Genomic DNA, 24,602 nt, shown 5'->3' on the forward strand with positions numbered 1-24,602 from the left:
TATAGACTGCTAATGGTCCACTTGGAGCTTTTCCAGGCTTGCGTTGATCACTCTTTGGGTATGTGCAATAGTTATGGACTATGACATTGGTCAGCACGAACAGATCCTCACACTCTACACCACTTCCTGTGATAACTATCCCAACTCCATTAAAAAGACAGTATCCAAGTTCGACGACAGACTTGATTGAACGAGTCCATAGTTGATATTGCGGGCTCCATCACCATAGAGTGCCTACTCTGGAGTATGCCGTAAACCAGATATGGGTAATTGGGGGATTTCATCAAGGATCGGGTTAGGAAGCCAGGAAACAGTTCACTGGACAGATTCCAAAAGAGAAACAAGACCTCCATGAGTCCACTGGCAGTGAGTACTAAGTTTGATGGTGTGTTAGCCAATAAAACCTAACGGGTTGCAATTACAGGAAATAGTAGAAAAGGAAGCCTCTTCCATCTTTGAGTGGTGCCAGCTTTGCAAAGGAAATCAAATCATTAAATTTTCATAGCTAGTCAGTTTCATAGTTATTTACCATTCTTCTGGACTCTGGCATATATAGGATTGCTAATAAGCTCTGTAGAACTCCGTATACTAGGACACATCATGATTTCGGAACGCAAATGATGTCACCCCCTCTTTTAGCTTACGATTGAATTCCGATACCCGTCTTCTCCGCAACCATACCACACAGAAGAGCGAATTATTCTCTGTTGTCATTACGACCTGGCTGTTCCACTAGGCGGATTTTCCCCTCCTTTACATTGTCTCAGCCCTTGCCTTGTGAGAGGTCCTCATGGTTCGTGCTACGCCACGTATCTTCCTAAGCCGCCATCGAAATTATATGTCTCTTTGCAATAACCTGCATAAGACACAAACTGTCCGGAATCGATTGGACCAGATGACTACGCAACTCTCAGACCCTGCAAAGGGGCTTTCGTTAGAGGAGCTTCCAAAGTCCAATACTTTCACAGCCAAACTGCCACCAGACCCTGCTTTCGAGACTCCCGAGATCTCTCATGGAGCTCCGAGGGAAGCTCTCGGCCCGCGCTTGGTAAAAGGCGCCCTATATACTTTTGTTCGCCCCGAGCCATCCATGAAGACGGAGCTTTTAGGTGTCAGCCCAAGAGCAATGGCAGACTTGGGATTAATGCCAGGAGAGGAGCTTACTCCTCAGTTTACAGCGGTAATGTCTGGTAATCACTTTTTTTGGACCAAAGAGAATGGAGGCATTTACCCATGGGCGCAATGCTACGGAGGTAATGTAAACCTTTCAATAAAGTTATTCGCTGGCCGCGGTTAGTTAACGATGCGAAGGATGGCAATTGTACGTTGTCTTTGAACCTACACCACGATGCGGAAGTTGACAGAATACAGCGGCTCATGGGCAGGGCAGCTTGGAGATGGGGTAAGCTTTGTTGTCTGGCCTTACTTCGGACCTGGATTGACCTCAAGCAGCGTGCTATCAGCCTATTCGAGAGCACCAACCCTAATACGTGTGTCCGATATGAATTGCAGCTCAAAGGAGCTGGGAAGACACCCTATTCACGCTTTGCAGACGGAAAATCAGTCCTTCGATCTAGCATCCGCGAGTATGTCGTGTCGGAAGGTAACAAACTGACAGCTGCGTAATACTATCCGTCTAGCTAACTATGAACATAGCACTCTCTGCGCTTGGTATACCGACTACCAGAGCCTTGTCGATTACTCTAATGCCCGAGTCAAAAATTTTACGCGAGCGTATAGAACCCGGAGCTATAGTGGCCCGGTTTGCCGAATCCTGGCTGAGAATAGGAACTTTCGACCTTCTCCGCGCACGCGGTGACAGGGATCTAATCAGAAGACTAGCTACATATGCAGCCGAAGATGTGTTTCACGGCTGGGAATCTCTACCGGCTGCAGTACCTCTAGGTAAAGATCAACCCACCGATGCGATTTATAATCCAGCAAGAGGCGTACCGTGGAACCTGGTTCAAAAACACGAAGGAGTCGAAGAAAATCGGTTTGCAAGGCTGTATAGAGAGGTCGCACGACGAAATGCCAAGACTGTGGCTGCCTGGCAATCTTATGGCTTCATGAATGGAGTATTGAACACCGACAACACATCAATCTATGGTTTGTCGCTTGATTACGGCCCGTTCGCTTTCATGGACAACTTTGATCCCCAATACACACCAAACCACGATGACCATTTGTTAAGGTACTCGTACAAAAACCAGCCAACTATTATTTGGTGGAACTTGGTCAGGCTTGGAGAATCCTTAGGAGAGCTCATTGGGGCAGGAACCAAAGTTGATGAAGAGAGCTTTGTGAAAGAAGGGGTAACCGAAGATGCTACCCCAGCTATTGTCAAACTCGCAGAAGAAATTATTGAAAGAACGGGTGAAGAGTTCAGGACTATATTCTTGTATGAATACAAGCGGTTGATGGGTGGAAGACTAGGGTTAAAGACTCAGAAAGAGTCAGATTTTCAGGACATCTTTTCAGAAATGCTAGACACGTTGGAAGCTTTAGAACTGGACTTCAACCATTTCTTCCTGCGGCTTTCTCATGTACCGATCAGCGCCCTCGATACCGAAGAAAAACGGAAAGAAGTTGCGCCAATATTTTTCCACAACGAAGGGTTTGGCGGGGTCGGGTACACAGAAAACTCTGCAAAGGAGCGCATCGCAAATTGGCTCGAGCGCTGGAGGCTGAGGATTCTCGAGGATTGGGGGCCCTATGGTGACGTGGAGCGACAGAAGGCTATGAAAACAGTAAACCCAAAGGTAATTTTCTAGTCCCTCGAAAATTTAGTCAGGTTACCTCTCTAACGGTGCAAATTCACTAGTTCTTGCCTCGCGGGTGGATACTCGACGAAGTTATTGATCGAGTAGAACGTCGAGGAGATCGAGATATCCTTGACCGCGTGATGCAAATGGCCTTAAACCCATTCAAAGAGGATTGGGGCTGGAACAAGGAAGAGGAGGAGCGCTTCTGTGGAGATGTTCCTCGATACAAACGGGCCATGATGTGCAGCTGCAGCTCTTAAGCATTTTAAGTCAACGATCATTCAATTATATTCCCTGCCCTTCCGCGAACTGTATATTTGTATATATTCTTATAGCGGCGTCCAAAGTGTAGGCAACACTGCATTGCATACTAAAATACCTTGCATTTGGACTCCTGCCGTTGAATACAGCCGACAAGGATTTTAGCCCCCCGAATCGTGGGGCAACCCCATACACAGTTTAGAGAAACCTACACTTAAGCAAAAGCCTAGAGAAGTTCCAGGAAGTCAAGAATACTCTCAGTAGTTGAGACATCGAGTGAATAGATTTATTTTTCTTGCAGTCATCCGCATTACACACAGAAGAACCCTATCATGTTTGTCGTCCTGCAACCTAGATCACCTGCCATATTACTGCCCACGGAATTGCTGCCCACGTTTGAGAAATAGAAGGCAAATATCACGGATACAATGTATTGGCACGCGAGTACTCATGAATATCATGGTCATGGTAGGGACGGGCAAACCCCACCAAGACCAGGGTTATGAGCCAGGCTTGATCTGGCTACATGAGAAAGCGTAAATATGAGAGTTCGAGTGATTCGAAGAGCACTGGTTCAGTCCATGAGAACGCCTCCAAAAGCCTCGTCTCGTGTATATACTGGCGCGACAAATTAGACGAACGACCCAAAGTGCTTTCTGGCCTAGTTAGGACAGGCAGCTTGAACGTGGCCTGGCTGCTTGCAATTATAGCAAACCCGTTCACCCTTGGCTTCAGTGGGACAATCCCGCGAGACATGTCCAACTTCTCCACCTACATTTGAGTGGTCAGTACACATGCGCACAATAGACAACAAAAAAAGGAAAGAAGTGTAAGAATTCCAAAAGTGAAGGTTAGAATGCACAAGTCCTCCCACTGGCGTAGATGTAGTATATTGCATATTACAAGGGAAAGCTCACAGTTGTAACATTTCTGACCGTGGGTGCAGTCACGAGCCATGTGGCCGAAACCACCGCAAGAGTAGCAAGTCTGTTGACGACCACCATATCCACCCCCGCCCTGAGAGCAGTTCCTTGCAATGTGGCCCACGCGGCCGCACTTATAACATTCCTGACCACCGGTAGCACCACTGTAGCCATCTCCCGAGGTGCCTGGGGGCATTCACGAGAGATATGGCCAACCCCACTGCAACGGTAGCAGGACTTCTCCTTAGGTGCTACTGTGCATTCGCGGCCTAGCAGAGGGGTTCTCGTCAGATAAGCTGCGCTTATTATTGTGCAGTAGATTCCCATGGTATCCACTTACTAACATGTCCCTGTCCTGCAATCGATTTTCAATCCGTTAGACAAGACCCAAGGAATATTAGACCGAGGAAGGGTGTTGGGATTGTGAAACCCGCTAACGAGGTGCTAGTAAAGTAAAGGCAAGCAGAGTATAACATACCACCACAGTTGTAACTTTGATTATTCCATTAGTAAATGTAAAACTATAGTTCAAGTAATGAGAGTATACTATACCAAGTTGGGGTGCCCTTCTTGGGACAGTCACGGGCCTAAAAGTCAGGGTCCGTGAGATTATGGTTTGATCAAAAGTGTATTAAAAAATACATAATCAATGCCCTCTGCACTGATGATCTGGGGAGAAATTACCTGATGGGAAGCATCGCCACCTATGGTATAGAAGATGTTAGTTCAATTTCTTAGTGGCTTAAAAAAAGGTAGGCACCGGGTTTCTGTTCCACACTTAGACGAAGATGACAATCTTGATGCCTTTTCTTCTTGAGTGAAGAAATATCAAACAGGCGCTAACCCAAGTAAAAACAAAATCAAGCAAGACATGCAAATGTGAAGGGAGGGAAACCTTCCGGGTCGAATCGCAAGGCGAGGGCACAAAAGCTAGACGTCAAAATCGTAGCGACCGCCAGGAAATCGAGGCCGCTACAATAGTAAAAACTCACAGTTAAAACATCCACGACCTCCGGTTTGGAAACTCATATTGATTGAATATAGCAGATATTCTGGTTAGATTGAATGGTAACGAAGCTGTTGTGGAATGATCCGGATTTTTTTTTCTTCAGAAAAAAAAAGAAACCACAATGATAATGGTGGAGATCGATTGATTGATGAGAAATTTAATGCAGATAATATGTCCAAGGCGGTGCGCGGGGACGAGAAAGTGAATTTAATTTACTTGATAAATTAAATTCGCTTGCCGTGCGGTTCCTGCAGAGCTCCCTTCTTTCTAGTTAGCCTGCAATTTTGTGGTACTAAACTCCTGCATTCCTTACCCTTCTGATTTTATTTCTTATTATCCTTCCCCACCTTCGCCCTCTTTTGTTTTATCCCCCGAAATCAAGATAAGAAGCAGGAAGAAATCAACTGAATTTTAAGCGAGACTAAGTTGGTGCGTTGTATTTCACTGAAAGCAACTGGTGCTTTTCATCTGAGGATCTCAAAAAGCCGGCCGGACTTGAGACAAGGCCAAGGAATAACTCAAATGATCTTATGGGCTGCAATTCTTCATTATTCACCGTAAATTGTCCAATCATCTAAAAAAAAGAAGAATGGCTGAGCGAAGGCCGCTCTGGAGTGAGGAGGTTTCAGAGAGATGCCATGGGAAAGACCAGCCCAAGTCACCGGGGTGGTATAATAGTATCCATATGTAGCCGGAGCGAGGAACGTTTCCTGATGTCCGTGGGGGCAGCTATAAGACAGAGGTCCCAGTTCAACCTGAGTAATTCATGCAGTTAAATAGTTACTACAGCCTCCCAAGGTCCTCAGGTTGAACACATTGGGATTGGTTTGCAACCCAACATTCTGCTTTAGATACTCCCGAGCATTCTAAAGGTTTAGTTTATACCAGAGAAAATCTCTCATTGATTTTTCTGTTTGGGATGGTGCCAACCGTCCTGTTCCTTTTCTCTGCCCAGCAGATGCGGGATTCATGTGAAGTCATATAATTCTAGTAGCTGTTTTCCGACACTCCGTTCCCGAAGCAGAAGCACACGCTCATCATCGAATCCAACGCAGCCTCGTATCCGGTCCAATTCGTAAGATCTTTCCAGAGAGGAGGATTGATCCCCATTGACTTCGCAACGAGAGACTCCTGATAATATGCCGAAGTTGTCATACTTCCGACATTGCTTGTTCTCAGGGCTAACTTGTATGCTCTTTTCCTCTAACATCCTCTGCGTCCCAAAATAAGAGATCAAAGGCTCGAGTTCCCATATTCGAATTTCATCACCACGTGAACTAACAGATACTGCTTTACCATGATCACCTACTTGTACGGCTGCAACTGACGTGGTGTGGCCCCAGAGTCTCTGGCCGCCTTTGACATAAAGACTTGTTGTTGTAGAAACAATAAGGTACACAGTCAACGTGTTGTCTGCGTGAGAAGTCAAGAGGTATGGGTGCGAATAGGAGATCGAGGTTGGAGGTTCTCGATGTAAGATCGATGGTTCAGTAGGCCACCCGTACAGGTCACTGCTCAGTAAAGATTTTGGCTCTTCTGGTACCCGGCTAGATGGACGTAACGGTATCACACCATATTGACAGTCCACCGTAGTTGTGAGTCGTGAATTGATCTGCTGACCACTTTTGTTGAAATGTAGTTCCTGCAAACCTATTGACCAGCCACAGCTGATGTGGTAAAAGCTATACACTATAGAAGATATGATTTCCGAGCCTGCGGCACGCACAGACAATGACATGGGCGCCAATATGCTCTCGGCTTTGAGTGTTGCAAGGAGATAGGCCTTCTCTATCAATTCGACGGGGCTGTGGTCCAAGTTCTCATTGACAGCTTGAATACTAAACAACGATAGCACATTGCAGTGGGACACCGTTAAAATATAGGGGAATGACAGAGCTATCCCTGTTATTGCCCAATCAGTAGAACTAGTGTAAGTGAATCCCAGCTCCAATCGTAAGGCTCTAATGTCCATGTTATACACACTAAAACAACCGCTTTTAAATCCGATAGCAACTCTGGTCACATATTGCTGTGGACAATAAGTTGCTTTTAATGACGTGGGTACTATAGGTGCTTGTGTTTTGACGTTTGTAAAAGGCACTCTTGCTAAGCAAGAGTTTGTATTGTCCGCGTGCCAAACCCTAAGCCCATGATCGGAATCTGCTATAAACACAAGCCCAGCACAAAATTGTACCAGAATTGGTGGTTGTAGAGGTTGAGGTAACTCAACTGTGGTTACACGGCATATCCCCTTGGACCAGTTGTGTCTAAGGCGATATTGTTTTTTCCAATTTGTACTGCTACCTTCTCTCGCTAGATGACCGTGATCGAGCCATGTAGACACTTTGGGCGAGTATTCAGGCCTCGATAAATGAGGAGTGGCACGTCTCATTCTCGCTAAGCGGCGTGCTCGAGGTCGTACCCATCGAGAATAATATTGTCGCTTCCATAGCTCCGGGTCTTCGGCTAAAGCGTGGAAGCGACGGGACACTCTAAAGGGAACGGAGTACGTCAGCTTTCTGCCAGCTTGGGTCCTTCCTAGAGCGAGCATACCTTTGACATCTTAGCAAAGCGGGTATGGGTAGATAAGATAGGATATGCAATAAAATTTCATCGCTTAGGAATGAGAGGTAGTTGCTATTATAGGCTTGGGATATACGCCGCCGTTTTCGCGACGGATAGGTCAGGGTATCACCGTCATCACGTGTTTTCAACATGTTGGTAGCTTCCTTTTCATATAAGAGTAGCCCAAAAGATACGTAAGGACTTGAGGAAATGCTATAAGAAGACTCCTGGAAACTTTCGATAAGAACGCTTATACTGATAACTGGGACGGAGAGAAACTGGGCTAAATCCCGCCTAGGGTCACGGGTATGATGTAAGGCTTAGAATAAGTACTGTCGCGTTCCCGACACTCCCAAAACTATATCCATAACCTTGCATGGACCACTCTCATTTTCATGGACCTTCTAAAGCAACTTCATGCCTCTGTGGCCCAAAACTTCGAGAAATCCTTCGATACTGCATATAACGATTTGGGTGCTGTGCTTACCATTCATGACAGAAAGGTCGCTGCGACAGAAGAGAAACTCAGGGTTACGGAGGATGCTCGACGTAAAGCCGCGGCCGAGATCGAGAGGCTGAATGTTGAGATTACCCATTTGCGGGAAGAGATAAACCGTAATGATATTAGCCTAGATGATGCTGAAGTTTCTGTGAGCGAGTCTCAATTGGAGGAAGCATATGCGCCGCAGCGTGTCTTGAGTTTATGTGACGACAACAATCTCTTGTCGTGGGAATACGGTATGAAGGAGATGAGAAATGTCAATGGAAAATATGCCGCCTTATATGGAGATGCACAAACGCTTGTAAAGGCCTGTAAGGGTCTCAGACAACAGATCAAGCGGCATAAGAGAAAGCTGGAACATTGGGGCAAATGTTTCGAGCGGGATGAGTTTACATTGGTGCTAAGTGGCGTCAATGTCAAATTTCGACGTGTGAAGAACATTACAAATGATGACCAGGATGGCTCTCTAACCGCAGAATCGATACCTGCAAATGACATGCCAATACCGGTTAGTCATAATGTAGCAGATGGGGCTACCGGGTTACGGGGTTTACCTAGGCCTGAGTTGGGTGAAGTTTGTACGTCCGTCATTTGCGGCGAATATAGAAGATCAGAGAACAACTTTGGACAGCTCTTGCAGACTGAATCTCAAGACGTGTTTTTGACACAGTCCAGTCCTCCTTTGGAGAACGAAGATATCGATACATTGGTGAGTCAGACACACCAGGGATTGAAGAGAAAACGCGGGAGTTTACCCGAATCTGGGGCATTGGCCCATTATAGTGGCTTGGGGGAAAGGGAATTGAAACCATCCATTGCCGTAAAAAGCAAAAGCATGCCCTTTAGTCCCGTGCGAAACGTTTGCCCGCATATTGAAACAATTGAAACCCAAGATTTGGATGAAGTTGGCGACACTGTCGAGACACCGACAAAAAAGATGGTCATCGACGCATATCCTATGTCTGAAACAGACCCTTCGGCCATTATTCATTCGCCATCTGTTCAAAAACCAACACCTCACGACAATTCCCGACTCGCGTCAGGCCACAGGCTTCCTAATGTATCCACAGCACTCCAATCAGTGGATGACAATGCCAGCCTTATTCATGGTTCTGGTCAATGTTCAGAAAAGAAGCCAGTTGTAGTCCCAAGGGCGGCCAGCCATGCTATATCGTGCATGGCAGAGGATGGTGAACCGTTGTATCCCGTATCACATGCAGGAAGGACTTCACGGAACGCTGATTTCAGCTACCTATCAGCAACTTTAAGTTCCAAAGGTGTCTCACGCCGTTTGCAGGACTTGTTGGAGAAACCGTTGCCTCCTAGGCCACTGTTGCAGTCACCGAAGGACAACGAGAACGTGAAAGATGCAAGAAGGCACAACCAGCACGAATTACGAGCTGATCACGAAACATCCGGATATAATACACGTTTACCTACTCATACAACGGCAGTATTGGATTCTTCACAAGCTAATAAGCAGCCGACTAAGCAACAAGCATCGACTAATTCCCACCTTTCCGAGCGAGCTAAATCTAATTCCATCGAAATGCATCCAGAGGATAAACCTTACCGAGCTCTGCCCCTACACCGGCTCGAGCTTAGCCATTTCAGGATAAATCCTGACTATAACGAAGGACTCGGGTTTGCATTTGACACCGTTATCCGCAAGAAAAAAGAACGCAAGTGCGTCAGGGGATGCACGCGCCCTGATTGCTGTGGAGACAAATTCTTAGCCATGGCACGCCTTGCTGGTCTACGAACTGACCCTACAGTCTCTCGTCAAGAAGATGACCAAAAAATCCTAGAAGACTACTTGGGAGGAGATAAATATTTGCTTGATACACTTGGTGAAATGGACCGTCAGAAGCTCCTTGATGAGGCAAAAGCAAGGCTGATCGCCGATTGTTTTGGAAAACACAGAAATCATCATCAACGTGCTGCTACACCTCCGGGGTTTTGGCGCACGGATATGCCTGACACACAAGAACTAGATTTTGACCGTGAGGAGGCAAGAAGGCTTGAGAGAGATAAGGTAAAAGAACGATATAGAGAAGCTATGCGCCCGGGTGGCATTTGGAAATACGCGGATGAGTGACTCTCTGGGAGCGAGGCCCTGAACGAGGCGTCTGAATGGTGATTAGTATGGAGTGAGTGGATTTTGGAGCTCTACTATGGTTCTTGAGATAAGAATTATGACTCTAATATTAAGAAATTATCAATGGCCTGAAGCTTTGAATAATAGCCTTTGTCCTAGTTAGTTACATCTGCAGGCCTACTGAGTTACACTATTAAGTACCGTAGATTGTCCGAACGGGACCTCGGCACATGTTCCTTGGCGCGGAGAGCACGTGTTGAAACTGAACATGCCTCTTATCATTTGTTGCTTTGCTCAACTTCATCCCCGTATATTGTTGTTAAGTTTCGCTTCTTCCTGAGCCTAGTAGGGGCTCGATTACTACATAAAATACATTATTTCTCGGTTATGGATCCAACGCGAAGCCACGGAGGATCGACCCCCTCGACGCTTTTGAGGCCATCTAAATGGCTACCATTGTACGAGGACTTCGTGACTAAGAACGCTAGTTCTGTAGGTCAAGTAGAGTCGGCGTTGAGGTCTCTCACATACATAATCCCAGGTTTGTTTCAGACTAATCTAATTATGCATATACGAATGACGAAAACTAATGCCTACGTACGACGCAGGACGATACAGAGATTCAGAGATCTCGTCAGAATGCGGTATATACACACTACTAGCCTCGAATACATGCTAAATGTCTAACATGGTTCATCCAGTACATTCTTCCGTACAACTCCTTTCGCTGTATCACGATTCCCTTGTTTCTCGAGTCATCTCTAGACTTCCATCGACTATCTCTCGGCCGGCGCCCACACCACATTCCCGATATACAAAGTACTGGACGGCCCACTCCTCACTTTACCGCAAGGTTGCCATCACCCTTCAAATGGTTCAGTACACAGAGCTACTCTGGGAAATGATCGCGCGGCGTCGAGGTGAAAAAGTTCGCTGGCGAGTCGTTATCCTTATCGAAGCTATCAAAGCAATATGTCGTTTGTTTCTGCTGCATCTCACAAACTCGAGACCGCTAGTCAGCCCTCCATTACCAGAGCGCGACGTCGACCCGAGATCTGCGGAAGAAGAGGAACGCGATTGGAACGGGATGCAAACACCAGTAAGCGAGCGGTCTTCAGACCTGAGCTGGACTATGCCTCGTACGGGACTATCGCTTCCTTGCCTTCCGGATGTGAACGACGTCTCAAGCTTCTTAATATCGAAGGTACTCACTGCTGATGACATCAAGCCGCCCAAGGCCCTTTTGCACCGAGTCACAGGTCAAGGCCAGCTGGCAGAAATATTGTACATTTTGCGGCCTGTAGCCTATGCACTAGCGATGCAAAAATGGAATGGCAATAAACGAAGTTGGAGGCCTTGGCTCATTGGGTTTGGCATGGAGTATGGCTGTCGGCAACTTGCCAAAACTGATTTCAGGGAAAGACTTGCTGGTGGCCTCGGGGACTAACAGGCTTGGAGCGCGAGGAATTGAGAAAGAGAGGATGGGCTATGGGGTGGTGGCTCATGAGGGGTGCTCTTTATGAAAACTTGACTAAGTATGAATGCTTATTACTATCACCAATCAAGGCCATTGTTATGCTAACACTAACCAGGCCCTGGTTGAAAGGGTTAACTAGGACGATGAAAGGTAAACCACTGCTTGACTTGGTAGGCAGTGTGGTCGAAGATTATGAATACCTGTGGGACAATTACTACTTTTCAACAGCAACTTTATGAGCTGAAGCATTTCATTCCCCCCATTCGCTGAAATAAATCTACGACAATATCCCCGTCAACTCGAACTCGGATCTTGAAATGAGTGAACCTGATTTGATACCCAATGGATCCTAGCATTTTTGTCTCTCTTCGTTCATTGATTGACATATTCTCTCTATGTATTTCTCTACCTTCCTCTATTTCATTTTATTTTAATTGATTTGATTTTGCCGTTGTTTTTTTTTTAATATTGTTCGATACTTTCGCCATTATGTTGCAGATTTAGCGTTCTGTATTTATACATACTGGGGTATCACAAGTCGCTATCGCGATTCCATATCGGGAGTGTGTTATTTCTGTTTAAATAACCTCTGCTGTCTTCTGCCCAAACCAATCTCGCAGCTCTTGATTGGTTCCCTTAGGAGCTTCAGAAGATGTTAAGAGGAAATCTCGAAGTTGTGTGTTTTCTTCATCTAGCGGCCAGTCCACCTTCAACCCCCCTCTCATTTCAAGCATTTCTTTCGAAGTGCCCCAGCTGAATCGACATTCATTACCCCACCCAAATATGGGATCCATGTGTCTTCGGAGCCAGCTTACGCACTTCGAATCTGAGGGATAACCACTTCCCCAACTGTCGGTAGAAGTTGCCTGTGAAGGGTCATCGGACTGTTGAGCCTCCGCTATATCTTTTTGGCAGAGTTCCAAGGCCACATCCCGGGTCACTTTAGCAGCAACACTCGCAGCACTAACACAAGGGTACAAAGAGTCGGCTTTTTTGGCCACTGTAATTTTTAGCGACGGAAAGATCCGCTCTAACTTCTGCTGATAGGTGGACGGGTTTCCAATCGTGTCAATATACACCTCTCTAATGTCAATTTTGCGGCCCTCCACGATCTCCCGGATGAGTTCCACAGTAGCATCCATTGCTTGCGCATTCAAGTTATAGATACCCGCGCCGGGGCGCAACATGCCGGACGAAATATCTCTTGCTGACAAAAGCTTAGTTGCCCATCCACATGACTCGAACAGGGGAGTCCCCGGAGTACAGAGCAGCCGCATTAGATTGGCGCGTACACCGGGCGTTAGAACCTTGCTGTCATTGAAGCTGTAATCGCGCGCAAGGAGGGAGTTGTGAAGGTCATGTGGCAAGTAGAAAGCACTGTATACCATAGGACCCAAAACTGGACCACGGCCTGCTTCGTCAACACCCAAAACAGCATACCTTTCCGGGTAGCTTTCAGTTGGGGTGAAATCATCTATGGTCATCTCGTCAGCTTTGGAAGCATCTGAACTCGGTTGACGAGCCGAAATTATGGCAGGGCATGGCGAATAGTAGGAATAAGAATCTCCCGCATACAACTCTTGGCGATTTATATTGGGAGGGACGAAAAGGCCCGTAGAAGTGAGCTTCCCCTGAGAGGTGAACGAGGGATGCTGAGTTGGTTCTTCCATACCAACTTTCACCAAATACTATTGACTAGGGATAAAGAACTATAAACAAAGATGAAGATGATTCTATGGAGGTGAAGGACCCAACTTGTTGTACGCTATGAAGATTGTGTGCTCTAGACGCGTCCCAAACCATTCCGGACTAGCGGCGCTTCCGCGCGTGTCGCCGCCTATCTCCAACTCCCCTCCACAGCGCTTCACTAGCTTTCCGCCTTCTCCCAATTGAAATTTGTCCTTATTGCTTATAGGTTATACTTTTTTTCTTTTTCTTTTTCTTTCATTAAAAAAGAGGGTGATACAAAGGTGTTTTCGGCTAAAGCAGTTTAGGATACATTGTGCGCGCGTGCGCGTGTGTGTTCTACTCGTAACTTTTACCATACAGCTAGCTACCTTCCCGCATTTCACTCCCGGAACTCCACAAGGATGGCTCCTCGGGGGTCCGCGAAAGCTCGCGATTATGATTATTCCAATGTCGGTAAACTTGGACGGTGAGCGTTCTCCGCTGAACATCCCACTTTGATGTTCTCCTACTGCTGTAAAGGCGACTAACAAAGATAATGGATACAGTCGTACAGGGATTACAGTGAAGGAGGGCAAGCGTGATGAACATGGAATGGAGGACATCGATGGGATGTGGTCATCGCCAGAGAAGTCTCCCGTAAGAGAAAATGGCTTTAGCGATGGGAATGAATCTTCGGTAGGCTCCGATGGCATGTCTATGGACGAGGGTACGTACAAACGCTCTTAATGTACGGGTTATGATATTAATTCCTCAACGCGGGTGACTAGGGAACGCGCCTGGTCCTGCTGATTTCCTTAGTGGTATGAATGGTGGGCGAAACTCTTATTTCCCACCTGTTGCACGTTCTCCCATGAAGACTGGCTTAACTGGGTCCCCTCGGAGAACTCCCGGTTTACGATCATCCCAAAGCCCACGACGCGAACCCCTCTCCTCTAGTCCTTCCGATGGTAAAGGCCTGGGTCATACGAAAGGGGAGTTGCGACAAGATGTTTCTCCTCTGACTCACCGTTCTATAAATGCACCTCCCTTGAATCATTTGAGCAGCGCCCGCAGTAAGGCAAACAAGAAGACACAGGAAGTAGCAGCTTCATTTTCGGACAGCGATGCGAACAGCCAATCCAACACAGATGAAAATGCAAACAGTTTCGAACATATACGGGATGACTTCGCTGACAGCTTCGATGCTGGTAACGATACGATTCTAGGAGATGAAGCGGAGGAACCAGATGAAAATAACACGGCAACACCTTCTCCATCAATATTGGCCGTTGGCCTTCAGAAAAAAGGCCAGATAAAGATCGGCCATCAACCCAAAAAGAGAGTCCGAAGTGGATCAAGTCGGACTCAACTCCCTGTAGAGCCGAATGAACCACAGGAGCGTGTATCCTCTCAGAAACGTAAACGCCCCGGAAGGCCCGCGAAGAATCAGCGCAGTATCAGTCACGATACAGAGGAACCGAGGCTATCAAAGAAGCTCAAGGCTTCCGACAAAGAGACTAGAGAACCAAAAATGTCAGGCCACCCCGATTTGGATAGGGTTGTTGAGGATCACGTCAACCGCACGGGGCCTTTAAAGGGGCGAAGCTTATATATTCTCAAACGGGAGACCCCAACGGATAGCAGCACTACACACACTCGGTCAGGGCGAGTGTCTGTCAGACCTCTTGCCTATTGGAAAAACGAACGCTGTGTCTACGGTGATGGCGAGGCTGCCGAGGGAGAACGTTACCCTCTCTCTACCATTAAGGAGATTATACGTACGGAAGAGCTCGAACCGGAAAGACAAAAATCCAAGAAGGGCAGGCCTTCGAAAAAGTCAAAGTCGGGAAAACCTAAGGATGACAATAACTCGGAAGACGATGAAGATTATATTGACCCTTGGGAGAAGGAAGGGATTTTACATGGTTATATTAGGAAGTGGGATCCCGATGCCCAGGCTGGGATAGACGAGGAAGAGGTCCTCGGTGAGTGGAGTCCACCTTCTATTTTTCTTTTCTTTTGTTTTCTTTTCAAGCCTCCATACAATCGCTTATTGTGCTGATCTCTGGTATATAGATATTGCATATGCGCCTTCCGGTATTGAAACGAGGGATGTCAAAGGTTCAACTTTTCGGTTTGCCAAACTACTTAGCTCTCCTTTCTTAGGTTCCGGGATCGTTGAGTTGCCAAGCGGCGGAGTGAAGAAGCCAAAAAACTCAAAGAAGATGCATATGGTCTTCTATGTATGCCACGGCCGAGTACAAGTAGACATCTCCGGTGTACAATTTAGTGCTGGAAAAGGCTGCGTATTCCAAGTGCCAAGAGGTACGTTGAGCTTGGCAAAATCTTCCCAGTCTACCTTTTTCAGAGATGTCTGACCATCTGTGCTTTACTTTCAGGCAACTATTACAGCTTCGCAAACACACATGGGAAGGACGCCCGGCTGTTCTTCACGCAAGGTTGTGTTCCTGTGGAGGGTAACAATTCTGCTCCTGGGTCTGCCTCCAAGAATGATACTATGGAAGAAGAACCAACCCCTCAAATTGAACGTTCTCTTGGTATCGGGAAAGGTAGACCAAAGGGGAAGCAGAAGGCAGGTAGCTCTAAAGCATCCTAGTGACTGTCTTTGAACAGGCTCAGGGTACTATCCTTACGATACCAACGCCACTTGCCTATCCTCTTCCGTCATTTCTCCCAACTTTATGTGAATGTAGCATTGACTTTTTATTTTCCATCTGTTTCCCATTTTTGCGTCTGTCATAGGCGTGGACCTTGTTGGGATTAGCGATCCTCTTGAATGAATACTGGGCTGTCGGTGTTTCTCGTGTTCCTCACTTTGTTCTTTCTGTTGTCTCTCAGTTCCTGATAGCAACATGTGTGAGCACGAACTCTGTTCGTGTGGTTTCACTGGCGCGATTTCAATGATATTAATATACGGTCTAACCCAAAAAAGCCTCCTCGTCTCGATTATCATAATGACCCGGATTATATCTCCTCCATCGTCTCATCCTCTAGATCATCTAGCCCCAAAGGCGGAAATTCTCCTACCTCAACCTTTTCGGGTTTCACAAAAATACCGGTCATGTTAGGGCAAGTAAAATAGCGCTTTCCGCCCACGCTGCCATCGTTCTTACCAGTGGGCTCATCAAGTTCGATTCCTACCCAGATAGGCAGCGCACTAGAATCAGCATCTCTGGTTTCTAACCCGGGATAGGGAATGGATGGCACCGGTCCAACAAAGCGAATAATTCCTCGTCGGACATGTGGCGGAGAGGAAGGGAGAATAATCGCACGTCTGGAAACCGCGATACCTATAAAAGCGGCATTCTGGTAGTTAAATTTTTGAACTTTTTCTTTTTCTTTCTCTCTCTTAGCTGGGTTTCCATTTATGCTTCTTACCTCGATTCCCAATATCCTCAGCGTCTTTTTCTGCTTGCGTGCGTGCCGATTCATACGGTGATAGTACATTTGGGTCAAACCGACCAAGTTTCTGGCGCCTTTTCCACGCCAATACCGAATTTGGTAGGGACTCATAGGTAGTTGCAGGAAGAACGTATTTTTCAACAGAGGATAGATCATGAAAGTTTGGACGTGCTGAAGAAGGGCGGGAATCATGAACCTGGTTCGATGTTTAACTTTAGCAAAATCTCATATAGGCCTCAAACTACCTCGAACATCGTACCTCGATTTCACAGCCCTTTCTCACCCCCCAATTACCGATAAGATTCTCATCGCCGTCAACCCATTGGTCAGGACAACCTGGTGTCTTCAACTTTAAGCGTTGACTACCAGGAGGAATCCCTGTCATCGTTTCCAACTTTGACTTTAGTTGAATAACGGTCCATGTTGGAGTGATTCGACGCTCCGTGACGAAGTGCGGCTCAGAATTGGCACTTGTTGTAGGTGTGGTAATGAGGACAGAAACATCCGATGGAGTGGGCTGGAATGACATAGTCGTTTGGAGTGTGTGCCCTTCAGTCGAGAAACAGTGGGTCTAAATGTGCAAATGAGTTGCTCTACTTTTTTGATGTAGGAGAGCCCAGGTAACATTTCACGTGCAAAGTGGGATAGATTTCTTTGATAAGTACGGAGTACCTAGCGATAAGATCCGGCCAGAGAGGCACGTGGTTTTATTAGGCAATCCTCCTGCTATTTAACCAACTACCGAGTAACCAACCATATGCACATTGCTCTTGGTTATTTTATTCCCGTTCTTACCTAGGTAAATACTAACCATTACTTTAAAGTAGGTGTCAAAGTTGTAGGAAGTATGTGAGGGAGTATGCGGACTCAAACCTAGGTTACTTAATCCATGTCATTAACGTAACCGGCAAGGTAGTGGGTCACGCAACTTGCCGGGTCAGCTTGGTATTGCATACAAAATGGCCTTTTTTAAAAGCTCAATATCTTAGTCTATTCAAGTTCAATCTATCTCAAATTTTATATACAGCCTACTATATATTAAAATAATAAGTAGACAAGTTTAGAGAGTATAGAAATAGTTAATTACCTGGGTAATATATATTATATTGATTTTATCAGGACACAGGCATAATCTATAGAATTCACTCTTTAAAATAATTTTCTATAATAAATATATAGAAGTAGTATATATAGTAGTAATTCTTTGCAGTTATAGATTGATATATATAGTTGTAGTTGAGATATTGAGCTTTTAAAAAAGGCCATTTTGTATGCAATACCAAGCTGACCCGGCAAGTTGCGTGACCCACTACCTTGCCGGTTACGTTAATGTGTATTGGTTAAGGTAAGATACGGCGGCATTCCTTAGTCAGGTAATCCTTCGGTTGTACTGCGCATGTAGATGGAGCTAATATTGGATGGAATACGGGATAGTTGGGGCTGGGACATAAAACGAAAAGAGCGACGAAGAATAAAAATACTGTGTATGAAGCTATGATCTGCTGATTTAGATATTCTCCGAGCTACATAACAATGGCGAGTGCCCGCTAACCTTAATCTTTGCACCGATTTCACGACATGCCCTCGAAACTATCTAATTACGGTGTGTATGGTATTGTACCATGTTTCTTGATAGTGATTTCAATTCTGATTGACGCCGTTAAGATTTCTCCTTCTTTCCCTCACACTCCAGACCTTTTGACGATTACGCTGTATCGAACGCCATAGCTCTATGAAAAAGATACCAAGTGTAAGATCACAAGGTAATACAGCAGAATGGCATCATCAGATCAGCAGTCTTTTGTGACTGAAAAGCTGCAAGAGGAGGCATACGAAGAAAAGCATGTCCATGAGATATACCAACAAATCGCAAGTCATTTTTCCTCCACTCGCTACAAGGTATATATACCATTTTTTTTAACATTCCACTTCCCAATGCATGCGAGTTGATGTATCTATCAGGCGTGGCCAATCGTGAAACGGTTCCTTACAGAGTTAACACCCGGAGCTATCGGATTAGATGTGGGATGTGGCAACGGAAAATGTTTACCTGTAAACCAGAATGTCTTTATCATTGCTTCAGACAGGTAAGTGCATTCATTCATGATCTATGCTTGGTTTCTTCATTTCATTTTCTCTCCTTTTCATGTATACTTGTTTTATTTCGCTTTTGTTTTTCAATTTTCTTATCAATTTATTTTTCAATTTTCTTATCAATTTGTTCTTAAATCTTTATATTTTATTCTTCTTATTCTTCTTCTTATTTTGCTCTATTATTTTGGAAAATTACCATTGTTCGCTTTTATTCATGGACTCTTGAATAAACCATTTCACATATCCCGTGATTGACTAAATGATGCCAGATCCGAGAATCTTGCCCGAATTGCCGTAAATCACCAACCACACTCGGCCATTGTGGCGGATATCCTAAACCTGCCACACCCAGATTCCTTTTTCGATTTTGCAATATCGATAGCTGTGATACACCACCTATCAACCCCAGATCGAAGGATTCAGGCTATCCGTGAGATTCTGCGCACATTGAAGCCTGCGACGACAGAGGCTCCTGGAGGGAAAGTCCTGCTATATGTATGGGCACTCGAACAGAAGACCAGCCGCAGGGGTTGGGATAAAGGTGACCAGCAGGACGTTATGGTTCCATGGGTTATGGCAAGCAACGTCCCTAAGGACGGTCCAACTGATCAACCAAAAGTTTTCCATCGATATTACCACCTTTATGAGGCCAATGAGTTAGAACGTGACATAATCAATGCGGGTGGCCGTGTCCTGGAATCTGGCTATGAAAAAGACAATTGGTGGGCAATCGCAACACGATGAGACCAATGAGAAAAACACCGTAACACATGGGAATAACGCGTGCTCCGAGATCCAGCTCCGGAGATCTTTCATGGCATCTATTTATAACAAAAGAGATAAAACAAGCAGAAACTGTCATCAAACTCGGGGCTTCCTCGAATTTCTGAAAAGAAGGCGTATATCAACCGAGCCAATCGAGGGAATACTTCCCATGGACGAAGATAGACATTCAGCCAACGCTATGCAAGTCATTATAACGCGCAACAGAATTGGAATGGAGGAAGGAACATGGAATCAAAAGAAAGAAAAGAAAACAAGAAAGATAATAATAAGCATCGATATAAGGCGATAAAGAGGCACAGGCTTGACATTCTTGGCTCTAAGGAAGGGTACGAGGAGGAATGCCAAGATTGGGACCCATATGGCTACTATGGGCGCCGCTCAGATCCAATGGTCGTCCTATTCGGTATGCCTCCCTTGGGGGAGGAAATGGTGGAGGCGGAGCAAATGCTGGAACTCCTGCAGTCAGCTCTTCGACGGAGGGTAGCTGTGGTGGGGGAATTGTGCGTGATGTCGATCCTTTTCTTGGTCGAGATAAAGATGTGCTAGTTCTTCGTGTCCTAGGTGTTGGCGGGTCTATAGCTGAACTCGATAACGAAAAGGGCACTACACCAGCTCGGCGCGCCATTTCTTGCTCTCCTAGCTGCCAGTGCATGGCTTCTGCAGCTCGCCACGGGATTGCCATCTCTTCCGCTACTTTGGACCACATCTCTGCTTTGAATCTGCAATAGAAGTTAGCAACAAACTCCCAGTCACCACCTTTCAATCACAGACTCTGTACAACGTGCCTTTCATATAATCTTGCGAGTTTATTCTTCTTGTCTTCATCCCACTCACTTCGACGCTCTAAATAGTTCTGATAATGAAGGCGGCAACTAATAGCACTTCGTCCAGGAAGTCGTTTGCTAATGTCCTCCCACTTCATGCCACTCCCACGTAACTCGATAATCAAAGCATCCTCTTCAGGAGACCACTTGGACTGCTTTTTCGCCGGGGATTCTGCTGTATGGGCGGGTTGAAGACGCTTAGCCGGAAGCGATGAGGGGCCTTTGGTGAGAGGTATAGAAGGCAACGATGCCGAGGCAAGAACAGGAATTGCCGGAGTCATTGGAGCCGGAGGGTTTGGGTTTGGTGGAAAGGTGGACGTAGTGGTCACCGGTGCGGCGGCCTCCTCATCTTGGGGCTTCAACAGCAGTGAGATATCCACTTTGGCGGGAGGCAAGATAGCTTGGTTTTGTAACGCAATCATATGCGCGATTCGCAATGAGAAAGTTTTTCGTTCCTTTCGAGTATATGGGAAGCCTAGGCGGATAAGAGCATCCGGCAACCAGGTGCACTGCCGCTTTAAGTGTCGTGTTCAAATGATCACTTGCGACTAGAATCCTCCTAAAAAAAACTAAAACAATGGCTGGGTGTAAATCACAAGTGATCTTTGACTCTCAATATCAACGGTGAAAAAGCAGGAGTTTGTCCTCGTCCGACTTCTAAAGGTGCCAATCAAGTGAACCGTGTCCCAACACAGTAGCTGGGAAAGTAGATGACACTACCGGAGTACAGGGCGTCTTATAGGTTCAACTGTCAATTGCTTAGAGGCTCCCCAGATCCAGGAGAACAAACAAAGAAATAAAAAAGCGAGAAAGGAAAAAGGATATAGCTGAAGGACGGGTATAACGAATAAAGACTCTCAATGATAGTTAGAAAGTCGATACACTCAACGAGATAATGAAATGTCAAAAGCACCAGCAGTAAGAGAAAGATGAAATCCAGTAAACTAGGAGAGAAGGTTCGGTTTGATATTGGGCCCAGCGGATAGATTTCAGCGACAGGGATAAAAAAGTGACTAGAACTAGGAATAGTCAACAGAGATGGCGAGACGATAGGAGTAGGAAGAAAAGCAAAAGAAAAGAAAGCAGGTTATGGGAAAGGGAAAAGGAAAGCCGATGGAGATGAAACAGCTTGAGATGCAAAAACAGATCGCCTGCATTGACAGGTGATCTAGCATCGCCGAATAGCAAATAAGAAGCTCAACAGTAATTATCCCACGCAGATACTACTAAAAAGTAAGGCCCAGGTCAAGGTAAGTAAAGTACCTGATAGGCAAGTAGGGCATGGGAAGCTAACAAGAGGCGACTTTGACGGACCAGTGGGTTCGAGAAGCCGTTAATATTAATAGTATTTAATTTTACTATTATTACGAAGTACCACGATTCAAGGTGATTTTAATTATGACTGTTCCGTCCCGGGTTGCAGCTTAATGCCTATCTACCTAATCCATTGTGCTCTTTTAACACTCTTCCGGTTTAATTCTTAAGAAGGTAGTGAAATTAAGAGCCTTCTAGGGCGCAGCGAAAGGTAAAGAAGAGCCTAGAGTCATGACCAACTGTTGCTTTCTATCTATTCACAATACTGCTGAAAGAGAGGTTTTCTTTTCTTTTCTCTCTCTCTCTCTTCTTTTTTTTTTTCTACGTAAAAGGGAAAGAAATTAGAAATTGTAAAATAATAAATCAATCAATAAATAATATTAATATTAACAACGACGATTATCACTTACTCGAGGGCTCCACTCCCCGGGTCCTAAACTATACTTGAATGGAAGAATTCACTGGCGGTCAAACTCTCCCCGAACGTTCGAGCCCAGTTTGGGTTCTGACGATGACTCGGTAGGCGGATGTGCTGGCGAAACAAGAGCCAGGCCGTAGGGGCAAACGTCTTGTAATTAAAGAGGAGTTTGGTCGAAGCTCGAGCTTCAAACCTTCTGCATAATGTATCTTATGTGTAAGTTGTAAGTATCCCCCAATGGGTGTGTGAATTTATATGTATGCGCCAAATGTGTACATCTACATTAGATCATCGTAATCCCGATTGTCTCCTTTGGCTTGGAGTTCATAGTGGGCAGCAGGTACTTTGATTGATGGGTTATAGCCTGTCATTGACCTTCTCAGATGACCGAGGATAAACCGAGCAGGACATCCATTACGAGAGAAGCGTAGCAAGCAAGTTTAAAGGTAAAGTAAACTATGGAGTGCTCCATATGCAATAGAGGGAGAAAAGAAAAGATATTAAGGCCTGAGCCACTTGCACAGCCGGGAACCCCGGTATACGACCCGAGAGTTAGGGCAATTCGTAGGGAAGTTAAAAAGTGGGGAGAGTAAGAAGGGAAAAGGACAGAAAAAAGGTCCGAAACGGAAAAAAAAAAGCATATCTAAGAAGAAATACATAGCACACACACACAGGGAGAGAGAGCATCTACCTAGCTCGGGGGTGGGGGCTGGCTGAAGGTAACAAAATGAAAATAATAAAAACTCCCGACAGAGTGCTACTCCATATGTAGTTACGGAGAACATGGTTCCTCCCTGTGGAGACCAGCATCATCCTGAACCAGGTATGAATGGTTTCGGAAGCTCCAACCAAAACAGAAATACGAGCATCCATGGGTCGCGTAACAACGACGGTGTCAAATCCTAAAAACATCTCTGACAAGGACTTTAATTCTTTCAATTGCTTATAGTGGAAACACCTCCATGTTATGTTTCTACGAATTCATCATTCGGCAATATAGATAGTGGTTTTACATGTATATTACAAGGAAAGTATTCCCCGTGGAATTTTTGGGAAATTGTTAAATTAGAAAAGCATCATATCTCACTTCTGCTTGAGATCTTTTTTCATTTTTCATTTTAATTTTCGTTCTCATTTTTTTTTTTTTAAAAAAAAAAAGGAGAGAGACAGAGAGAAGAGGGGAAGGGAACGAAAGAATGGGTAAAAAAAGTAGTCCATATTTTTGGTACCCTTTGGGTTTTGCATCTCAATTTAATTAAGCCTCCGCTTCAGGTTCTTCTCCCGATTTCCCTGTTTTGGTTGGTTCATTTACAATCAATTTAGATTTCCGAGTCCCAACGGCTGTGGGCTGTCTGTCCAATTAGTGCCGGACCATGGTGATGGATCTGTCAACGGCGAACGAACTCCAACCCGAAAAGGTAAATATCAGCCAAAGGCAATGTCACTAGTCAGACACTACTGGGATCCGGGGTCCTGCTAGCAGCCGTTCGCCTCGTCCAACTTTCTGCATCTCATTCCTGACTTGACCGACCTTATCAGGGCAATCAACGTTTCACTGAAAATGGCAGTGTCTAGAGTATGTCTACTATTAGCTCTATAACTTTCTAGCTTGCTAGCAAAATATTATTCATAATATTCTGGGGTTGGTTATCCATCCTAACACGTGATAAGCATCATTCTTTAAACCCATACATTGATCAAAGTCACCCTTTGAAGCTTTTCTAGGCGGTCATTTAATATGGAATTCCATCAAGTTCTATGAAACTCCTTACGATATCAAACACGAAGGTAACCGATGAATCCGCAAGCCTTTGTAGTTATCCTCGTGCCTTCACCCGATCCTCGACACGACACCGAACCGGTCTGTCTCTTTTCCGTGGTTGCGATGGTGGATCATCTCGACTCTTGATGTGGGTTTTATGTTTTCATAAGTAAATCTTTCATTCTTCCTCCCCCCCCCCTCTCCGCTTCAATTTCTTTCGAAAGGCGGCCTTTCCCGGTTCTGAATCTCGATGAGGTGAGATGACACGCACTTGGATTTGTTGATATGGTACACACTTTGTCTTAGTTTTATTGCTGTCAGCCATTTAAAGTGAACAAGGCTGTGGATGCTGATGCATGTTGCATATTGTTGCCGCTTAGTGTGCATATACAAGGATTACATACGACATCTCGACAGAATACAGCCATAGGAGAGCTTGCAGCGTCTCAATACTTTTCTCCGACATAACAGAAGTCCGTCAGCAGAGGATGCAGCACTATTCATTACACTGTAATGTACGCCCCTTGGCTTGAGGCCCGCCGCCTTGTCATACACAGCGCCAGTTTCAATGTATCCTTGAGCCAATCAAGGTAGATATAATTGTCTCAAAACCGGGTTATTCGTTTGAGCGCAGTGACTCTTTTCATGTGCTGTGAGCCTTAATCACTCGAGAGCAGCTACCTCCTACTCTCTCTGAAAAATCAGGGGAAGAC

At 45.5% G+C, this 24,602-nt stretch overlaps 9 protein-coding genes across 9 annotated transcripts; 5 read left to right on the plus strand and 4 right to left on the minus strand.

Moving 5' to 3' along the window:
* Positions 1-790: 790 nt before the first annotated feature.
* ABOM_009378 (YdiU domain protein) lies at positions 791-3,025 on the plus strand (the record flags this gene model as incomplete). The annotated part of the gene is made up of 6 exons (XM_022536506.1): positions 791-1,253; positions 1,312-1,321; positions 1,372-1,402; positions 1,453-1,603; positions 1,657-2,762; positions 2,825-3,025. The coding sequence occupies 6 exons, from the start codon at positions 791-793 to the stop codon at positions 3,023-3,025; spliced, it is 1,962 nt and encodes a 653-aa protein (XP_022385650.1).
* Positions 3,026-5,925: 2,900 nt separating this feature from the next.
* Positions 5,926-6,930, minus strand: ABOM_009379 (WD domain protein; the record flags this gene model as incomplete). Its single annotated transcript, XM_022536507.1, has 1 exon — positions 5,926-6,930. The coding sequence occupies one exon, from the start codon at positions 6,928-6,930 to the stop codon at positions 5,926-5,928; it is 1,005 nt and encodes a 334-aa protein (XP_022385651.1).
* Positions 6,931-7,918: 988 nt separating this feature from the next.
* On the plus strand, positions 7,919-10,123 carry ABOM_009380 (SAE2 C-terminal domain-containing protein; the record flags this gene model as incomplete). Its single annotated transcript, XM_022536508.1, has 1 exon — positions 7,919-10,123. The coding sequence occupies one exon, from the start codon at positions 7,919-7,921 to the stop codon at positions 10,121-10,123; it is 2,205 nt and encodes a 734-aa protein (XP_022385681.1).
* Positions 10,124-10,811: 688 nt separating this feature from the next.
* ABOM_009381 (peroxisomal membrane protein PEX16) lies at positions 10,812-11,570 on the plus strand (the record flags this gene model as incomplete). Its single annotated transcript, XM_022536509.1, has 1 exon — positions 10,812-11,570. The coding sequence occupies one exon, from the start codon at positions 10,812-10,814 to the stop codon at positions 11,568-11,570; it is 759 nt and encodes a 252-aa protein (XP_022385680.1).
* Positions 11,571-12,178: 608 nt separating this feature from the next.
* Positions 12,179-13,084, minus strand: ABOM_009382 (ribonuclease H2 catalytic subunit RNH201; the record flags this gene model as incomplete). Its single annotated transcript, XM_022536510.1, has 1 exon — positions 12,179-13,084. One exon carries the CDS (start codon positions 13,082-13,084, stop codon positions 12,179-12,181), a length of 906 nt encoding a protein of 301 aa, XP_022385679.1.
* A 606-nt stretch (positions 13,085-13,690) lies between these two features.
* On the plus strand, positions 13,691-15,885 carry ABOM_009383 (Cupin domain protein; the record flags this gene model as incomplete). The annotated part of the gene is made up of 5 exons (XM_022536511.1): positions 13,691-13,755; positions 13,835-13,995; positions 14,057-15,253; positions 15,345-15,593; positions 15,668-15,885. 5 exons carry the CDS (start codon positions 13,691-13,693, stop codon positions 15,883-15,885), a joined length of 1,890 nt encoding a protein of 629 aa, XP_022385678.1.
* A 368-nt stretch (positions 15,886-16,253) lies between these two features.
* On the minus strand, positions 16,254-17,220 carry ABOM_009384 (tubulin-folding cofactor B; the record flags this gene model as incomplete). Its single annotated transcript, XM_022536512.1, has 3 exons — positions 16,254-16,579; positions 16,668-16,887; positions 16,951-17,220. 3 exons carry the CDS (start codon positions 17,218-17,220, stop codon positions 16,254-16,256), a joined length of 816 nt encoding a protein of 271 aa, XP_022385677.1.
* Positions 17,221-18,467: 1,247 nt separating this feature from the next.
* On the plus strand, positions 18,468-19,529 carry ABOM_009385 (tRNA (carboxymethyluridine(34)-5-O)-methyltransferase; the record flags this gene model as incomplete). Its single annotated transcript, XM_022536513.1, has 3 exons — positions 18,468-18,590; positions 18,654-18,778; positions 19,055-19,529. 3 exons carry the CDS (start codon positions 18,468-18,470, stop codon positions 19,527-19,529), a joined length of 723 nt encoding a protein of 240 aa, XP_022385676.1.
* A 358-nt stretch (positions 19,530-19,887) lies between these two features.
* On the minus strand, positions 19,888-22,329 carry ABOM_009386 (MYB DNA-binding domain protein; the record flags this gene model as incomplete). Its single annotated transcript, XM_022536514.1, has 3 exons — positions 19,888-20,290; positions 20,339-20,904; positions 22,321-22,329. The coding sequence occupies 3 exons, from the start codon at positions 22,327-22,329 to the stop codon at positions 19,888-19,890; spliced, it is 978 nt and encodes a 325-aa protein (XP_022385675.1).
* Between the last annotated feature and the right edge of the window lie 2,273 nt (positions 22,330-24,602).

This window comes from Aspergillus bombycis (assembly GCF_001792695.1).
Source record: "Aspergillus bombycis strain NRRL26010 chromosome Unknown contig00099, whole genome shotgun sequence".
Classification (NCBI taxonomy): domain Eukaryota; kingdom Fungi; phylum Ascomycota; class Eurotiomycetes; order Eurotiales; family Aspergillaceae; genus Aspergillus; species Aspergillus bombycis.